The sequence below is a fragment of the Elephantulus edwardii genome, unplaced genomic scaffold (genome assembly GCF_000299155.1).
Source record: "Elephantulus edwardii isolate Elephantulus edwardi_28Jun2011 unplaced genomic scaffold, EleEdw1.0 scaffold00246, whole genome shotgun sequence".
Classification (NCBI taxonomy): Eukaryota; Metazoa; Chordata; class Mammalia; order Macroscelidea; family Macroscelididae; genus Elephantulus; species Elephantulus edwardii.
Window position 1 is genome coordinate 2,359,133 of NW_006399996.1, and position 20,094 is coordinate 2,379,226.

Here is a 20,094-nt window from a genome sequence, read left to right on the forward strand (position 1 = left end):
CCACACAGTCAAAAGCCTTTGCATAGTCAATGAAGCACAGACAGACATTCTTCTGGTATTCTTTGCTTTCTGTCAAGATCCATCTAACATTAGCTATAACATCCCTAGTACCACGACCTCTTCTAAATCCAGACTGCACATCTGGCAGTTCTCTGCTGACATATTGTTCCAAATGTTTTTTGGATAATTTTCAGCAGAATCTTACTTGCATGTAATATTAATGATATTGTTCGATAAGAATATAATAATAAAAGGGCTGCAAAAAAAATAACAGGGACAGGGAAAATGGAAGAACTTAGTATAAAGGTAAGAAAGACAAAGCTATGTTCAGACACAATCAAGAGAGCCCTTGGTGCCAACATTTCTAAGACTTACGCCTCTCTCAGATCCTCAGGAACAGCCATAGTAACCTTGAAGAAGCTACCTTTGGTTGCAAGGGGATTGGGATTGACTGGCCGAAGTCGCTCCAGGGTAACAATCTCATTGTAAGTGGCATCACAAGCAGCATATTCGATGACATAGAACTAGCAGGGGGAAAGAAAGAAGTTATGGATGATCCGAACTTCTACCTATTACCATTCTATAACTGAATAATTTACTTCAATGGTTGTCCAAAGGCATTCATAGTCACTCACGTCTCCCTTCATCATCCGCACCCGGGCCAGCCACCAGCCACAAGGTTCCTGCTCATTGGCTCTAGAATAAACCTGAAGAAAAATTGAAATAAAAGATACTAAAGACCATCCAAAGGCATCAAGAATAAGATTAGCATTAAGATACTTTGGACACTTCCTAAACTAATATAAAGGAAAACCATAGGAAGGAGCTGCTAATTAAAAATCAAAAGCAGCTGGATTCTAGACGCTGTTTTCATTGACAGAAGCAAAGGGAGCCCACAAAACGAGGGGTGATGGATATGCACTCTGCTAGGTGAGCCAGCTTAAGTGAGAAAGAGACAAGTGCCAAGCAGCCAGAGGCGCAGAGGATTATGGTTTTAAGGTAAAGGAGACACAAAATTCTAAGAGATGGGGGGAGGAGAAAAAAAAATTCTGAGAGATAAGATACAGGGAAAGAATGAACTCCATGATGCTTACCTCTACCTCATCTCCTTCTGTGATCTCTTTATTATAATCAGCTGGAGGTGGTAGCCGGACATCCCCAAAAGGAATTTGTCTTTCACTTTGCCAGCTGCAAGGAAAACAGCAAGGTGAAAGCTATTCAGGTTTTTTTTTGTTTTTGTTTTTTTTTTTAGCTATTCAGGTTGATGGGGTTGCCTGTTTCTTCGAGAAAATGTTAATACCTCAGCTAGGCAATTTCCACATTCCCTAGTAATCAGAGGCTAACCTCCAAGCCTAGTTGCATACAGGTATCCTCTTTAATCTTTCTAGAATCTAAAAATAGGATGACATGATCCTATTGTCACTCTTCAGGCCCTTGCTTCTGGAATGCTTATAAGACGCCCACCCAAACCCTTAGTTTCCCATATTACATGCCTCATGGCACTCAATCACCCTCTCTTCTCCATGCTCCTAGAACCTAGTATGCTGGAGTATCTATCCCCAAGATCTTACTTGTTTTCAAAGAAGATGGTGACAGAGTCTTCATGGACATCCTTCACAAAGCCCTACAATGAATTTCAGAAGGGGAATAAAAGGGAAGTGGGGAGAGAAAGTAAATTATTTATTATGACTTTAGTAATCGAGGAATAGACACATTTGGAAAACAAGAACTTTATATGGAAACAAGCAATCTTAGGATAGGGTCATGAAGGTTGCATTGTTTAGAGAATATAAACACTGATGGAGAGAAAGGAAATAATGGCGTGGGGGGCAAAAATCAGAAATAAGATGGGATAGAAAAATTTGGTTACTGGAGTTAGCTCCAGCAGATGATTAGCTCTTTGCCACCAATGAAGCAGCTGCAACAGAATGTAAGCTGCCCTTCTGGACCAGACATTCCTACTTTAGCTACACGTATAGTAGCAGCAGCCATAGATAAAGCAGACGACCACAGAGACCTGACAGGTCTCATAGCTGGCTGCTATGAGATTTTTGCCCAAGTTTGTTAGACAATATTTTTTTGAAGGTGGGAGGGTGGTAAGCCAATATTGGCTCAACTGACAACTTTGTAACACCAGTTTAAAACCATAAGGCTCCAGGGTGAAGTCTCTCTCAGGGAGGAGTGATAGGGAATGGCAAAGGATACACTGACAAAGAAGATTAATCAGAACTGGCTTTGACAAGCACTGTGGCATTTGGACAAGAACAAACTGGGAGGAGGGTAGAGAGAATAGTGCAACAATGAATGAGTGGAAGCCCAAAATCTCTGTAAATGTTTATGAAAATTAATAAAATATAATTATAGGAAATGTAAAAAAAAAAAACAAAACAAAAAAAAAAACCATAAGGCTCAAGGCTGAGGTACTTACATGCCCATTTTGCAAACTGTCCTGACTGTATTCCTCTATAATTTGGATTATAACCTTTTGACTTCCCCAACATGGTTCTGTGTGGTCTGTTAGCTATCACTTTGGACTTTTTTCCCCCTTTAAAATAATTTTATTTAAATTGTAATTTTAACACTTATTTATTCATTCCCTTTCCCCTAGTTTTTTTTTTCCTAGTTCTTTTTTTAAAATATTCATTTATTGTTGCACAATTACCTACCTCTCCCCATCCAGTCCTCTTTGCAATGACGTATCTCTTATTCTGGGCTATTCACATTGGATTTTTTTTTTAATTTATTTCATTATTTTTTATGTGTACCGTCAAATCAGATCTGACTGGTACAGGAGGAGATTGTTCCTCCTTCTCCAGCAGAGCATCTGTTGGATTCGAACCATGTATCTCTGAGATTGTAGTTGCAGCTTCTTGCCACTAGGCCACCAGAGCTTGCCTCACATTGGATTTTTAATCTCATGGGAAGTGGCTTTGTATTACTGATGCTATTGATGGGGAGAGTACATTTTTGTAAAGATGGTAAAGGTCTGATATGGCTGTCCCCATGTGGCCTTTGCTCTTTTTACAAAAAAGAAAAGAAAGCATCACCTACATACTGATATTGAATATACTGAAAATAGAATAAGGCCTGCAATCAAAAGGATAATAAAATAATACTTTTAAGAACTATAAAACAATAAATAAATTTTAAAACTTAATGGCAACATCATGACAGATGGCGAGAAGACTGAAATTGTCAATGATTTCATCTTACTTGAATCTACAATCAACACTTTTGGTATCAGCCATCAAGAAATTAAAAGACGTGCCACACTGGGACAATCTGCTATCAAGAACCTCTTCAAAGTGCTAAAGAGCTATAATGTCAGTTTAAAGACTAAGGTGCACCTGATCCAAGCCACAGTCTTTTCAGTAACTTGCTATGCGTCTGAAAATTGAACAATGAGTAAGGGTGACAGAATAATTGAGGCTTTTGAGTTGTGGTTCCGGAGAAGCATACTGAGCATCTCACACTGTGAAAAAAACCCACAAAAAAAGTAAATAATGTCTTTGAGAAAGTGCACCACAATGTTCCTTAACACGTTGCCACACAATTTAAAATTGACAACCGTGCATAGAAACACATTTAGCCGTCATTTGCAGCAATGTGTTAAAGGAAAGGAGGTAAAGCTTCGTCTCATATTATTTTGGGCATGTTGTTAGGAGGCGGTAGGTTCCTGGAAAATGACATCATTCTTAGGAAGATGGAGGGTAAGCATAAGAGAGGAAGATCATGATGGACTGACACAGTGACTATAATAATGGTCTCAAGGGTATTAGAGATGATGAAGATGTTAGAGGATAGGGCAAGGTTCACTGTTCATATGGTTGCTATGGATCATGGTTAACAGGATGACACATAACAACAGAGGAAATGAACATATTTTTAGAAATTCACTGCCAATCTAAACCAACATTGGACAAAATTAGGTAATTTGAACAGACTCATCACAAAAGAAACTGAACAAGTAATAAAAACACTCTTAATCAAAAAAGTCTTGGCCCATGCAGCTTTGCCAGTGAATTCTATCCAACATTCAGAAAAGAGCTGACATTTCTATTCAAATTATTTCAGAATAGAGTAAGAATATTCCTGAATTAATTCTATGAAACAGCATAACCGGAAACCAAAGCCAGGTAAACTAAAAAAGTACAGACCAATTTCCCTCACGAACATGCAAAAATTCTCAGCAAAATCCTTGCCATCAGAACCCAACATCATAATAGGATATTCTAACATGAGAAAAATATTCAGTGTGATGCATATAAATAAAACAAAGATAAAGAACTACATGACCAAATGATGTAGAAAAAACATTTGACAAAATTAAACACTCTTTCCTGATAAAAATGCTCAGCAAAATAGGAAGAGGGGGAAATTCCTCCAACTAATTAAACACACATTAAATCTGTGGCCAACACTACACTACTATGGAGATTGAAGGTATTCCCCTTTCAAATTTGTCCTTTATCATCATTCTTTTTGTGTACTATATTGGAGTTCCTAGCCAGAGCAGTAAGGCAAGGGGGGAAAGCATCCAAATTCACAAAGGAGAACTATCTCTATGTACAGATTTTATGATCCTGTTGTTGCTAAATGCCTTCAAGTTGGACACAACGCATAGTGACCCTATGAACAAAAGGCCTGAAGCCCCTCTACAACTATCAACATTTAGCAAAGTTCAGAGTTTCCAGAGGCAAGTTGTTTAGGAAGTGGATGCCACACCTCTGGTGGCCTACTGCCAAGAATCTGCACTGCAATCTTGAAGGCATGCTGTTCAGGCTACCAGCTGCTCTGCGGGAGAAATATGGACAATCTCTCCTGTGTGATTAATTGCTTCTGAAAACCCACTGGAGGGTCAGCTATGGGGTGGTTTCGACTCGACGGTACACAACAAAATACAATTTTATATACAGAAAATCTCAAAGACTCAGCAAGAAAATTACTGGCTCTAATTAATCAATTAGCAAAGTGGCAGTGTATAAGATCAACACACAAAAATCACTGGGATTCTGTCCATTGCAGCAGTAACAAAGAGAACTCTGAAAAGGAAATATAGAAAACAAGGCTATTTACAATAGCCATCCAAAAGAAATACTTAGAAGCAAATCTAACCTGAGATACAAAACTTCTGTAACAAAGAAAACAACAACAAAAAGCCACAAAAACCCAAAGTAAATGACATAAATTCAGGTCTTGTCCTTTTTCAAAGACATTGAAGGAAGGGACTAGACAACAATTTAATATGAAAAGGAGACTTCATATTAAGCAAACTGATATTGAAGAAGATAGTAGGAAGGCTGCTGATCTGAAAACCTACTACATTGACACAGCAGTCTAAAAAGCTTGGTACTGGTACACAGACCAGTACATAGAGCAATGGAATAGAATTGAGAACACAGAAATAAATCCATTCACCTATGGACATCATCATGATGAATGGAGAAAAGACTGAAACCCTCAACAAATTCACCTTAGTTAGACTCACAATCAAGTCCCTTGGTACCAGCAATTATGGATCAGGAAAAATATTGCACTGGGAAAGTCTGCAGTCAGGGATCTCTCCTAATTATGAGGAATAATGAGATCTGTTTGAGAACTAAGATATGCCTATTCAGGTCATGAGCTTTTCAATCACTTCCTATCCATCTGAAAGTTGGACAACGAACAAGGACAGAACTGATGCCTGTGAACTGTTGAGATGGGACTGCTAAAAGAAACAGAAATGTCTTGAATAAGATGTAGCCAGAGTGTTCCTTGAAGGCAAAAATAACAAAGCTTCATTCTCACATACTTTGGGCATATTGCTAGGAGAGGCTATTTCTTGGAGAGGGAAATCACACAAAAGGTGGAGGGTCAGCAAAAGAGAGTAAGACCCTCCACCAGACAGACTGACACCATGATTGCAGCACTGAGTTGTCAATAGACTGTGAGGATGGCAGAGGAGAGGGCAGGATTCAGATTTGTTTGCTGTTCATAGGGTCGAGAGAAGTTGTACTGGACTCGACAACATGGACAGCTGTGTAGGGGAAAGATCAGTAATTTTCTGTTGTGCAATTTGTAGCCTCAGAAAACCCACTGCAGGGTCAGCTATGAGCAAGTTCCAATTAAACAGCAATGAAATGTTTCACTGAGTAATAGACAACTGATCTTTGACAGAGAATAAATCCATTAAGTGGGAGAAATAATGAATTTTAACAACGTTGCTAGCAAACTGATTATTTGCAGAAAATGGAAACATGATCCATACCTTGTTGTTGTTAGTGCCCTCGAGTTGCTTGTGACTCATAGCGACCCTACGTACAACAGCCCTAAACTCCGCTCTGTCCTGTGCCAATCGCACTGTCTCTGACACTCCCATCCCAATTATCCCAGTCACTGAATCAATCCACCTCATAGAGGGCCTTCCTCTCCTGCGCTGTCCCTCCACCCTCCCAAGCATGATGCCCCTCTCTAAGGACCGGTCTCTCCTCACAACATGTCCAAAGTATGTTAGACGGAGCCTCAGAATCCTTGCCTCCAAGGAGCCACCCGGTTTAACCCTTTCCAGGACAAATCTGTTTGTTTTCCTAGCAGTCCATGGTATTCTCAATACTCTTCTCCAGCACCACAGCTCAAAGACATCAATTCTCCTTCTATCCTCCCTGGTCATTGTCCAACTCTCTGATGCATAACAAGTGATTGCGAAGACCATAGCCTGTATCAGACGCACCTTAGTCTCCAGAGAGACACCATTGCTCTTCAGTACTTTGGAGAGGTCCCTAACAGCAGACTTTCCCATGGCAATGCGCCTTTTAATTTCCTGGCTGCTGGTGCCAAGACTGTTGACTATGGAGCCAAGCAAACTAAAGCTGTGTACAATCTCAATCTCTTCACCATCCATCCTGATGCTGCCAATTGGTCCAGTGGTGAGAATCTTATACTATATAAAAAAAAATCCGGATCGACGATCTAGATATAAAACTTAATACAATAAATATCAAAGGAAAAAAACCTGGGCTAACTTAAGAATGCTAATCAATTGCATAGACTAGAGTACCAAATATGACTGAAAATGCATAACCAACAGGATAAACCAGAAAACTGGGAGCTTATAAAATTAAATCCTATGTGATCATAAAAGGCTTCTCCAAGAGTAAAAACAGAACCTACAGAATGTGGAATAATATTTGGCAATGACCCATCCGATAAGGGAGTAATCTCTAAAAAAACCTCATCTCAGAAAACCCAACACTTCTACAAAATAAACCACCCAATTACAAATTGGTTAGAAGACAGAAATAGACACTTCACCAAAGATGACATTCAAATTGCAACAAAAAAATACATGAAGACTAGCTCAAGATCATCAATTATTTGTTATTATGTGTCATGTAGAGTGACACAGAGACCCTCTGAACAACAAATTGGAACCTTGTCTTGTCTCATGCCATGTGAATCAAAACAAGGTTATTTCACTCTGGCAACAACAGTAAAGTTCAGAAAGACAGCAAACAAATGCTAGTGAGGGTGTGGAGAAATGAACACTCTTTCACTGCTAGTGGGAATGAAAGTTGGGAACAGAACTACCATTTGAGACAGCAGCCCCACTGTTAGGCATATACCCTAAAGGAATTTGAGCAGTGAGACACACTAATATACACACACTTGTGTTTATTGTAAAATTATTTACAATAAAAGAAAAGTTGAAAAGAACTCGTGTCCATCAATGAACAAATGACTAAAGAAACTATGGCAGAGTACCACAATGAAGTTATTAATACATCACAAAGAGCTATCAGGAATTCGTAAAATGCTACAACATGAATGAGTGTAAGACAAATTATGCTGACTGATTCACCTCAGTCACAAAAAGACAATTATGGTGTAAGACCACTGTTAAAAACTCTGTAGGGAAAGGTTACACACAGAATCAATCCTGGAGGAGTAACAGGGTTGGAAAGGAAGGGATATTTGTGAGCCCAGCCCATAACGATCCTATGAACAAAAGATCTGAAAGCTGTACTGTCCCGTGCCATCCTCACACTTTCTGACACATTAGAACCCACTGTGGCAGTTACCATGTCAATCCCCCTAGCTGAGGGTCATCTTCTCTTTTGCCAACCCTCCACCCTTCCCAGCATCATGTCCTTCTCCAAGGAATAGGCCCTCCTAGCAACATGCCCAAAGTATATGCGGCAAAGCCTCATCATTCTTGCCTCCAAAGAGCATTCTGACTGCATCCTCTCTAAGACATAGCTGTTTGTTCTCTTGGCCATCCATGGAATGTTCAGTGCTCTTCTCCAACACCAGAGCTCAAAGTCATCAATTTCTTTTCTATCATCCTTATTCAGCGTTCAGCTCTCAGATGTATAGCAAGTAATCAGAAAGACTATGGCCTGAATGAGATTCCCCTTATTCCTCAAACGAATCAATGGCAATTAATGTTATAAAACAAAATATCTATAGAGGATTTTAAGAAAAGTATTATGATTTGTAAATCCTTCATTCAAAAAGATAAAAGGAATGAGGTTACTTACCCCCTTTTTTTAAAATTTTATTAATTTTAATAAACATTTACAGAGATTTTGGATTTCCATTCATTCATTGTTGAATTTTTTTTCTCTACCCCCCCATTCATTCCTCTTTGAAAAGCAAAAGAGGTTACTTTTTCATGTGATAGTTATAAAATTTACTTTAGTACTTGTTGTACATGCCTGTGAATATTGTAAAAACTGAAATGTACAGTTTAGTGAACTGAATGAAATGTGAATTATATCTCCATAAAAAAATTTTAAAATAAAATGAACCCCCTGGAAATTAAAGATATCTACTTTGGCTCCTAAAGAGACCTAGCTATTTGTCCCCTGTTGTATTAAGTAGCCTGCCAACTCAATTAAAATAACCAAAGCATTTGACCAAGCTAAGAATATCCCATGAGACAGTGTGTGGCTGTCCTGGAACACCTAGAGGACACTAGGAGCTGCCAAGAGAAAGGAGGGTCTAGCTACCCAAAACAGCAAGAGACCCAAGCAAAGATAGTGACTGATACCTGTCCTAAAAAACTCACAATGACAAAAACAATTTATAAAGGGAAAAATTAGGATTTAGATTCAGCTGATTTCTGCATCCTAGAGGAACACTAGGATCTGAATAGCAGAAAAAATGGACAGCGAGATCCTATCTTGAAGTCGCAGCAAGAAAGAGCAACAGTGGAGCTCCATCAGTCTGAGAATACGTGTTCAATCCTATGCTGCTCCACAAGGGGTTTCTAATTTTGATAAAGACAAATTTACCAATTTGTTCTTTTTCTTATTTTTTTTTTAAATTTTATTATTTTTCTGTGAGTGTACCGTCAAATCAGATCTGACTGGTACAGGAGGAGACTGTCCCTCCTTTTCCCGGCAGAGCATCTGGTGGACTCGAACCGTGTGCCTCTGGGATTGTAGTTGCAGCTCCTTGCCACTAGGCCACAAGAGCTCCCCCCCAATTTGTTCTTTTATGGATGTTTTTGATGTCCTATCTAACAAGTCTTTGCCTAATCCATGGTCACAAAGTTTTTATCCTAGAAATTTAATAACTTTTATTGTATATTTAGGTCTATGATTTAAATTTTATATATGGATTAAAGTCCATTTTTACAAATCGTATCTACTTGTTACTGAATTATGTTGACTATTTTCAGAATGCCTTCCACCTTTATGAAAAATCAGGAAATGCAAATGAATGTATTGTACCAGAATGCAGATCTGTGGCTAACAAACGAGCTTTGTAGGAGTGATAAAAACGTCCATTATCTTAATTGTGATGGTTACAGGAGTCTGTTGTTATGTGCCATAGAGTTGTTTGCGACTCATAGTGACCCTATGTACAACAGCCCTAAACCCTGCTCTATCCCGTGCCAATCTCATTGCCTGACACACCCATTCCGATTACCCCAGTCACTGAATCAATCCACCTCATAGAGGGTCTTCCCCTCCTGTGCTGTCCCTCTACTCTACTCAGCATGATGTCTCTCTCTAAAGACCTGTCTCTCCTTACATGTCCAAAGTATGTCAGGCGAAGCCCCAGAATCCTTGCCTCCAAGGAGCAGCCTGGATTAACCCCCTCTAAGATGAATCTGTTTGTTTTCTTGTACAGGAGTCTAGACATATGATAAAGCTGAACATTTGAAGTATGTGTACTATACTGTATGTCCTTTGTATCTCAACAATTCAAGCAGGCTGGTTTTTTTTTATTAAAGGTTTTAATACACAAGAACTATGAACTTTTTTCTTTTTTAATAAATATTTTTGAAACCCAAGTATTCTAATTTGAGTGTGTGTGTATGTGTGTGTACACACCTTCAAATTAGACCTAACTGGCACAGGAGGAGATTGTCCCTCCTTCTTCAGCAGAGAATCTGGTGGATTCGAACCACGTACCTCTGTGATTGCAGTGCAGCTTCTTGCCACTAGCCCACCAGAGCTTGCCTATTCTTAACTTTTAAAGCTAGGAATAAAAACCAAACTCCGAAGAGTTAACTTTACTCATATTTTTGCTGCCATTCTCTTAAAAGGGACACTTTCCAAATTTTTCCATTCAGGTTCAGGACTCATCCCTACTAGTCTCCACTCAGCATTTCTAAAGCATGAAACTCCTTTTCATCTGAATTGCTCTTGTCTTAGCTTCTTATGTGTTCTTCTGTTAGCACCACTAATACTTTATCCCTTTTCTTTTCCCTCTCCCTTTATAAGGTTGTGTGTGGACTTCTAGGTATGATTAAAGCAGTCTCTGACCATACCATTTTTTACATAAACGTCAACTCTCTAAGCTTCAGAAATAGTTTAAACTATATGCAAGACCAAACACAGGTTTGGCACATGGCTATTTGTACAGTCTTATCAGTACATATGCAAATATATCCATGTATAGGAGAACCAACAGAAGAAGTTATGTAAACTTCTTAATCATAACTAAACACCCCAGGGGATCTAGATGCTAATCCTAGAGCCTCAGGACAATGCAGGGGACATCAAAGTCAACAGGCATAAAATGATCCACAAATACTATTTTCTATACCCTACTTTGGTGAGTAGTGACTAAAAGATTAAGAGTCGCCATTAAAGGAGCAAACAATGGTCTCTGTCTAAAACACAGAGGGAAGAAAAGGAAAGATGCATAGAAACAATCAGTCTAAGGGACTAATGGACCACATGAACCTCCTTATAACAGAACTAGATACTGAACCACTGTCAAAGGGATCACAGGAGAAGGCCTGGGGAGAATGAGTGAAAAATGCAGAGCAAAACTAAAAAAACCCAGAAGTGGCCAGGTTATTGGTCTAACAAGAGACTGGTGGAACCCCAAGACTTGAGTCTTTGTTCAAACCTTGAACAAAAGTCACTCCCATGACTCAACTTGAAACTAAACACAGGCCTACAAAGCTACAGGCACTCTCTAATCAACCACATTAAGAAAGCTCTAAAAGGCAGCATGTGCATGAGGATAAAGTTCAGAAGGAAAGAAGGATAGAAGATTAATGGAAATGAGAATCACAGGCAGGACGTGAGAAGAGAGAAGTTAAAATATAGGTACTGTAATTAATGTGATAAAAACAAATGTGTACAAACAGCTAAAAGAAAAATCTGCTTTGTAAACTGTCACCCAAAGCACAATTAAAAAAAGAAAACCAAGTCCACAGACTATTGATTCCTTAAAAAGAAGAAATATTTACCAAGGGAGAGGGTAAGCTGTTCTTAACACATTTTATGAATGAGAAAAGTGGGGGGAAAAAAAGAAAAAGATGGGTAAGAGAAACACTTGTTTGGGGGACAGGGGGAAGAAAGGGAGGGAAGAAAATGTGTGAATGAATAAAAATTTACCACCACCACCACCACAAAAGAGAAGCACTTGTTCGCCTTTTATAGAGAGACTTCCACGCATAAAAACTCTAGTCCAATTTTCCAAGGTTGGTCCTCAGGGTAAAGTATCAGTATAATCCTGGTTTTTCTAATGAGGAAGAATGCAAAGCTCAGAACAGAGTCCTATCTACTATTCTGCAGTTTAACCTGACTTGCCATTATACCCTTCAGGGTTGCCATCTTCAAAATGAGTTCTCTACCTTCACATTTCAAACCAGTCACTGTTACTGTTATCTATGACATCTCAAATCAAAACCAAACCCACTGCTGTCAAGTCAATTGCAACTCATCAGGTTTCCAATGTAAATATTAACAGAAAAGAGACTGCTCATTTCTCTCTCCTACAGTGTGACTTGATGGCACATAACAAGAACAAACAGCGTGACTGGTGTATCAAAGTGGCTGACCAACATGTTCACAGACCAACATGTAATGAATGCATTATGCTACCCAGAGCTCCATCTATCAACACACCACATACTAGTTTCTCTTCTAAGGATACCAGTGGTAGGAAGTGAGTTCCTAGTTCTGCTCCGTCCATGCTCACTGCAGGTGAGTGAATTTGTTAGAAAGCCAGAGAAGGTGGAGATCCAGAGTTGGTCCAGTGGCTATGGAATACCTGGCCTTTGGCTTCTGGAGCCCAGGAGGAGGCAGAGGTCAAGAGAGGTTGAGAGTCCTAGGTTCTTTCCATTCGGTATTTTGGTTTCTTCAAATTAGATGATTTGAAATTAATCCCCATTCTCAATTTAGCATCTAGTAGAGTGGGGGTGTCTCAGAAAAAAAAAAAAAAGAGGACATTTTCCATCTAAAAATGGTTCAAATGGTAAATGTTCTGATATATTTTTACCACAACAAAATTTTTTTACAAGGAGGAAGTTTAGGGAGAAAAGTAGGGAAAATACAGGTAAAATCCATGAGTTGAAGCTCAGGATGCAGTATTTGTTTCAAAAGGAATGGAAGTTAGGAAATCAAGGCACAATCTGGAAAGTCTGTGTAGCAAAGTATTTTACTGGGAAGAGGCTTAATAGTTGACCTTCCATTGGGTTTAGAAGGCTGTAAATGGAATGGGACAAAATTGCCCATCTTTATCAGAGCTGCAGGTGAATTTAAATCATGAGAGAGGTGTGGCTATTGAGTTAGCAACTCCCTTCATTCCACACCGTAGTGGTTGATGAAGTAATCAAAAGATCATTTAAATCCTGGATCTCACATTTGCATTTCTATCTTGAAGGGAATGAAAACAGTAAGACTTAATGCTGGGAGAGAAGAAAGAGACTTTCCCAAGTTTATAGCTCTAAAAATAGTGTAATACTCCTTGATCTACACCTAAGTTTGCTGAGTCATAAACATACATTAAATCAGTAGGAAGGTCAGGATAGTTAAGTATCTACACAGCACTGGAACCTGAGGACAGATTAGTGTGAATTTAAGATCTACTGTATAATCGAGGCAAGAGGTAGAAAATGCTAAAGTGATCAGGAAATAATATCCATAGTGTCTGGCTTTCAGCTCAACTCCAAATTCTACTATGAGTCCAAATATCCAATTCACTCAATTCGCCTAATTCACTCTGTCACTGTCATGGCTCATGAGGGAAATGGGAAAGACTGTTAGATACTTGTATGAAGAAAGTAAAAAAAAATCTCCTTTTCCAACACAATCATAGTTTATTTAAATATCAACCTTTCTCAGCTAGGCTTGACTCATATGCTTCCTAGAAGTGAAACAGACATATCTTAATACAGATTCAATTTAAGGCTCATTTTTCTTAGAACCCAGAATTTAAAGGTGGGATGAGGCACTGGTGAAAGACTAAGAAAAGTGAGCTAACATCTCAAGAGAAAGAGTATTTCAGCAAAAATATTACAGAATTGGGAGGAAAGATTTAAGAGTGATGAATGCTCTAACAGAAGCAGAAAGGAATGACAAACTGTTTGCCAAAGAAAACAAATGCTATGGAGGCTGGCTGAAGAAAAATCCCAGGAGTAGGAAACTATCTAGAAAAAAATGACAGAAGAGATCAACTGGTACTTCCTTTAGCTAAACATGGACTAAGGTGATTTCTAAGGAGTAACACCACCCACTGCTACAGCTTCTTTGGTGGTCTAGTGAGTATAGAGTTGTTCTGCCAATCCAAAGACAGGTGGTTCGAATCTACCAGCTGCTGCACAAGAGAAAGATAGGCAATCTTCTCCCATGCAACATACAGCTTCGGAAAACCTGCTGGAGAGGTAAGCATTGAGTTCTGACTCAATGGCAATGAGTGAATGTCTGCCATTAAGTTGGTTCTGACTCCACTGGATTTCTGAGATTGCAAATCTCAATGAGAAGAGACTGCCCATCTTTCTCCAGAAGAGCTGTTGTTAGTGGATTCAAACCAACAGATTCATAGCCTTTTGGTTAGCACAAGTATATAGCAGACTACAGAACTCTGGTGTCATGGTTTGTAATGTACCGTGCAACTAACCATCACACCAGAGTTCAGTCCTTTACAACATATTTTTGCTAACTGAAAGACGAGTCTTTACTGGTATGAACCTACCAGCAGCTCTGGAGAAAGAGGAGCAGCCTCCCCGTTAAGATATGTAGCCTCAGAAACTCGAGGGAGGTTCACTATGAGTTGCAAGTTACTCAATGGCAATGAGTTTGGTTTTCTCAATTTTTAAAAGAAAGATTATCACAGAAATACACAAATGTTAGGATGAAAACCAAAAATCTGAATTCAGAAGATAGCTTAAGACAGAGATATCCACAGTCACAGAGTATAAGGAAATCTGGTGAAGTGAGCAAGACAGACAGGCAATCAGAGTGGGTACAAAACTACACTGAATTTATCCATGGAAGGTGAGGCAGAAACCATCTACTACAAGACCCTTCACAGAGGAGCTAGAGAAAGTAATCCAAGGGCATGAAAATGGAGAGGTCTATGGTGGGACTTGATGGAAGGCGAAAGAAAAAGGGTTCTCTCACAAGTGTTGATAGCTCCTTAGGGCAAAATGAAAGACTGAGACGAGAAGAATCTCTAAAGTCTCTTGTACAGTTCCAAGCATGAGGTCCAAAGGGTTGAGAATAACAATGGCACCAATGAAGAAAATCCTTGAAAGCATGAAGGGTCTTGTCTTGTTGTTATGACACCATGTACAAAAGCCCTGAAATCAGCTTTATCCTGTGCCAACTTTATTGTCTCTGACACACCTACCTTCATTACCCTAGTCACTGAATCAATCCATATCTCATCGAGGGTAACCTAAATGGGGAAAATGAAAAAATTCGGAGTAGACAAAGGTACTAGTAACTTATGTTCTACAGAATCATATCCTGGAAGAGGAAGAGAGGACTGGAACAAGCAAAGACCTCTGAAAAGTTATACCTATTTCTTAAAAAAAAACCCAACAAACCCAAAAAACTGTCAGATTCCTAAATTGGCAGAAATGGCCAGAGTCTTCTTAGACTGGATTTTTTTTTAAAAAAAGGGATACGAAGCTCTTATCCTCAAAATGGAGAAATTGAATGATCTAAACATGAAATCAAAGTGAGATAACCAATGTCAATTCATTCCTGGGTGGAAAGCAGACCAGCTGCCCTTAGGAATGAGAAACTTGGGAAAGATGCCACCACCTTGGGACTGGGAGGCGACCTGACTGGCATAACCCAGAGGTCCTGAGGTCAAAGATGCCAACTGTCAGGAATGAATTCTGACCATTTCTCCTTGGGTTGGTACAGAAATACAAGATGAAAATGGGTTGGGTTTCCCAGAATCAGTGGTTACAGGTCTCTCCGAGGAAGATAAAGGATCGAATATGGGACAGCCTTCCCACGGGGATAAGGAAGGAGAATAAAGCTAATTCTACCTGGGCTCCGACTGTGGAGAAAGTGCATTATAAGGTTTAAAGTCAGAAACAAGGTAAGTCAGTAAGTTGTGGGGGGGGGACGGGGGGAAGGACGGAAACACAGCCTCAAGCACAATGCCGACAGTCATCCTCTGTGAGATAGGTTTAACAGCAGGTATAACAGAGGGTCTGGATGAGGAAGAGGTTTAACTCAGAGGTCCACTGTGGGAGCTGAAGGTGGGAGGGAGGCCTGCGGTTCCAAGGGTCTGCACTTGGCTCGGGGGCGCAACCCCGCCCCGCTGCGGCCGCGGACAGGGCTGGAGCCGGTGCCCCCGATCGGCGGGCCGCCTCACCTTGTAGAAGGCCCCGTTGGAGCCGCGCACCTCCACGGGCAGTCCTGGCTCTACATCTCCCCCAGAGGCCAGGCCGCCCATGGCGCCGCCACCGCTTCCGACTCCCCCCGTGCTGGCTGCAGCAGTGGCCTGAGTCCGGGCCGGGCCAGGCCCCCGGCGTCTCCCTGGAGGAGGAGCCGGAGGGGGAGCCGCGGGGGGCGGGAGCCGGGCCGGCCCCACCGCGGCCCTGCCACAGCCAACGAGTAGGGGGCCGGGGCCGGGCCGCTCCCCGTCCGCCGCCGCCGCCGCCTTAGTCTCCGCCACCGTGAGGGGAACGGCCGCCGCCGCCGCCTTCGTCACCTCAGCTTCCGCCCGCCGCCGCCCCCGCTGCTGCCTCAGTTCCAGGTCCCGCCGCTGCCGCTCCACGGCCTCCACCTCTCTGCCTCTGCCGCCACCTACTGCGCATGCGCACGAGGCCCCCGCGCGCCACAGCGCAAGCGTCAAGCCAGGCAACCCTGCTCGTGCTCGCCGGCGTATTGGGACTTCCACGCTCCCTTCCGCTCTCTCACGCCCTCTCCTGGTCGCTTGCTTGCGCTTGCGCAAAAGAGTTAACTCGCTTTCTTCGTCCTCGCCGCCGTCCCCCCCTCCCCCCCGCCCAGCAACTTCCACACTTCATCTCTTCCTTTCCCCGCCCCACAACACTGAGCCTTTCACCAATCACGGGAAGGGAGGGACCGCGCTCACTCTGTCCGATTGGGTTTCTTCTGCTCCCGGTCATACCACACCTACCTCCCCTCTAGGAGCCTCACTTATGGGACAAGTTAAGGGTGGGCATGCGCCCGAATGACTGCTTGGTCACTTTCCCAACCTTTGTCTTTCTTGGTGCGCACTCTCCAAAGAGAGACGGGAAAAGTAGGATGGGGGACGGCGCGGGGAGAGGAGGCTGATGCGCATGCGCTGTCTGCGAGCCTATTTTGAATCTTAAAGCTTCAATTAACTTTGCGCTGTAGGGTTTAAGAATAGATTTATTCTATTTAAGAATCCCCTTCTTGCCTTGAAGATATTACAAGAAGATCCTGACCGTGTTTATACCGAAAGATTACAAAATAAATGTCAAGGTAACCCTGGGAAATACAACTGAATTTGGCGAAAAATCTAAATGCTCAAGAAATTAAAGTGCAACAATGAATGAATGGAAACCTAAAATCTCTGTAAATGTTTATGAAAATTAATAAAATTATAGAAAAAAAAAGAAATTAAAAATGAAAAAAAATTGTCAGTGAGCCAGGGTATATGGGAAACTGTTCGTGTTGATTACGATTCACAGCAACCCTACTGTGTTGTTTTGTGCCCTGGAGTCTGAAAGACTCAGAACTGACCCTCTACTGGGTTTTCAGGGGCTGTAAATACCAAGAGAGAAGCTTGCATTCCTTTTCCCGAGGATCAGTTAGTTGGTGGATCCAAACCATGTGCCTTTTGGTTGGCAGCGCAACTGAACCACTAGAGCTCACTACAAACCCTATTGTTTTTCCTAGTACCACTGAGTGGTAACCAGTCAAGCAGGAGGAGATTGCCCATCCTTCCCCACAGAGTAAAAACTGCCGCACCGGGTTTCCGAGGCTATAAAGGTACTCAGTCACCTGGTAGATTCAAAGCACCGACCTTTGTGTAAGTGACTGGAGGCTTTAACAACGGGGCCTTTTGTAAAGATTTCTGTAAAGAAAAACTCTCTGAAGCAGTTCTGCTCTGAAATCCGTGTTGCCAAGGCGTCGGAACCGACAGCAACGACCATGTTCCAGTCCCTACGTTAAGTGATAGGGATGCAAAACCAAAACGTGCTCTCTGATCTCTGGTGAGTTTCCAATAAACTGGAAAAGAGGCAGACATTTAAATAAATGCACTGGAGAAAGACTGGACAATAACCTACAGATGATACAACTTTGTATTCAGATGATACAACTTTGCTCGAAGAAAGAAGATTTGAAGTACCTACTCGAGATGCTCAAAGACTACATCTAAACATCTAAACATCAAGAAAACAAAATTCCTCACCACTGGAACAACAGGCAACATTATTATGATAGATGGGAGAAAAGACTCATGATGTCAAGGAATTAATTTTACTTTGATCCACAATCAACACCTACAACAATGTTGCTTGTGACTCATAGCGGCCCTATGTACAAGAGCCCAAACGCCATTCTATCCTGTGCCAACCTCTCCATCTCAAACACACTCATTCCCACCACTCCAGTCACAGAATCGATCCATCTCACTGAGGGTCTTCCTCACCACTCGCCCAAACCTGATGTCCCTCTGCAAGGACCAGTCCCTCTTTGCAACACGCCCAAAGTATGTCAGAGGAAGTTTCAGAATCCCTGAGTCCAAGAAGCATTCTGGCTTCACCCTCTCCAGTACAAACCTTTTTGTTCTCCTAGCAGTCCATGGTATATTCAACACTCTTCTAGGAGAACAAACCTACAACAATAGCAGCAGTCAAAACAAAAAACTCATTGCATTGGAAAAATATGTGCTGTCAAGGACCTCTTTAAAGTGCTTGAGGGCAAGAAGATGAATGTAAAAACTAGGACTTGATCTAAACCATGGTATTTTTCAGTTTCTTCATATACATCTGAAAGTCAGACAATGAATAAGGATGGGGGTGGGGGTGAGAATCAATGCCTTTGAATTGTGCTGTTAATGTACTGAACAGTCCATGGACTGCCAACAAAACAAACAAATTTGTCTTGGAGGAAGTGCAACCATGGTTCCCCTTGCAGATAAGGATGGTGAAACTTCATCTCATATTTTGTGCATGTTACCAGGAAGAGTAAATTTGGAGTAAGATAGAGGGTCACTGAAAGAGAGGAAAATCCTCCAGGAGATGGACAAATACAGTGACTGAAACCATGGGCTTATGGTGAGGACAGGGCAGCAGTGTCACTATGAGTTGTAGTCAATTCAACTCAACTAATAACAAATCTCTTATTTCTCCCCCCTTTGCAGAACATTTCTACTTTTTAATAAATCTGTAACTTTCTTTCAAATTAAAAAAACCCAAAATTTTAAAAAACCAACCAAACAAAAAAATTCACATGAGATAGTAATGAGGAATAATAAGGAACAGAGGTCTCAGGAGACAAAGGTCAGCTGATTCTTCAGAGTAGTCGGGGACAGACCACACAGAGGGGATAATGCAAACTGACATTTGAGAGATGAGTAGGGTGTGTGAGATAACAAGTTTAAGAGCATTTTTGACAGAACAAAGAATATAGCATGTAGGAGTAGAAAGAGCATGTCTTTTTTTTTCTTTTAGAGCATGTCTTTTAAATGGTTTAAACTACTATTTGATGTGAAGTAGGGACCTGCAGGAAACTAGGCTGTGAAGAGCTTTTAAGTCAGGTTTATGTTAGAAAAAGAGTCGGGGGCAACAGGGAGAGGAAGAAACTGGTCCCAAGAAATGAACAGACCTTCACTGCCAGGTAAGAGAGGGACATGTTGTTATGTTGTTATGTGCAATCGAGTCGCTTGCAACTCATAGTGACCCTATGTACAACAACCCTAAACTCTGCTCTGTCCTGTTCCAATCGCACTGTCTCTGACACTCCCATCCTGATTGCCCCAGTCACTGAATCAATCCACCTCATAGAGGACCTTCCCCTCCTGCGCCGTCTCTCCACCCTCCCAAGCATGATGTCCTTTTCCAAGGACCGATCTCTCCTTACAACATGTCCAAAGTATGTTAGATGAGCCTCAGAATCCTTGCCTTCAAGGAGCCATCCAGTTTAACCCTTGAATCTGTTTGTTTTCCTAGTAGTCCATGGTACTCTCAATATTCTTCTCCAGCACAACAGCTCAAAGGCACCAATTCTCCTTCTATCCTCCTTAGTCACTGTCCAACTCTCTGATGCATAACAAGTGATTGCAAAGACCATGGCCTGTATCAGGCACACCTGTCTCCAGAGAGACACCATCGCTCTTCAGTACTTTGGAGAGGTTCCTAACAGCAGACTTTCCCATGGCAATGCGCCTTTTAATTTCCTGGCTACT

At 41.3% G+C, this 20,094-nt stretch overlaps 1 protein-coding gene across 1 annotated transcript in view; it reads right to left on the bottom strand.

Moving 5' to 3' along the window:
- FXR2 (fragile X mental retardation, autosomal homolog 2) overlaps positions 1-16,500 on the bottom strand; it is a 28,081-nt gene extending 11,581 nt beyond the window's left edge. Inside the window, exons 1-5 of the mRNA XM_006899132.1 lie at positions 16,066-16,500; positions 1,572-1,624; positions 1,095-1,188; positions 636-707; positions 376-524 (exon numbers count right to left, since the gene is read on the bottom strand). Coding sequence (XP_006899194.1) covers positions 376-524; positions 636-707; positions 1,095-1,188; positions 1,572-1,624; positions 16,066-16,146 — 449 coding nt within the window. The 5' untranslated portion in view covers positions 16,147-16,500. The remainder of the gene's footprint in view (positions 1-375; positions 525-635; positions 708-1,094; positions 1,189-1,571; positions 1,625-16,065) is intronic.
- Between the last annotated feature and the right edge of the window lie 3,594 nt (positions 16,501-20,094).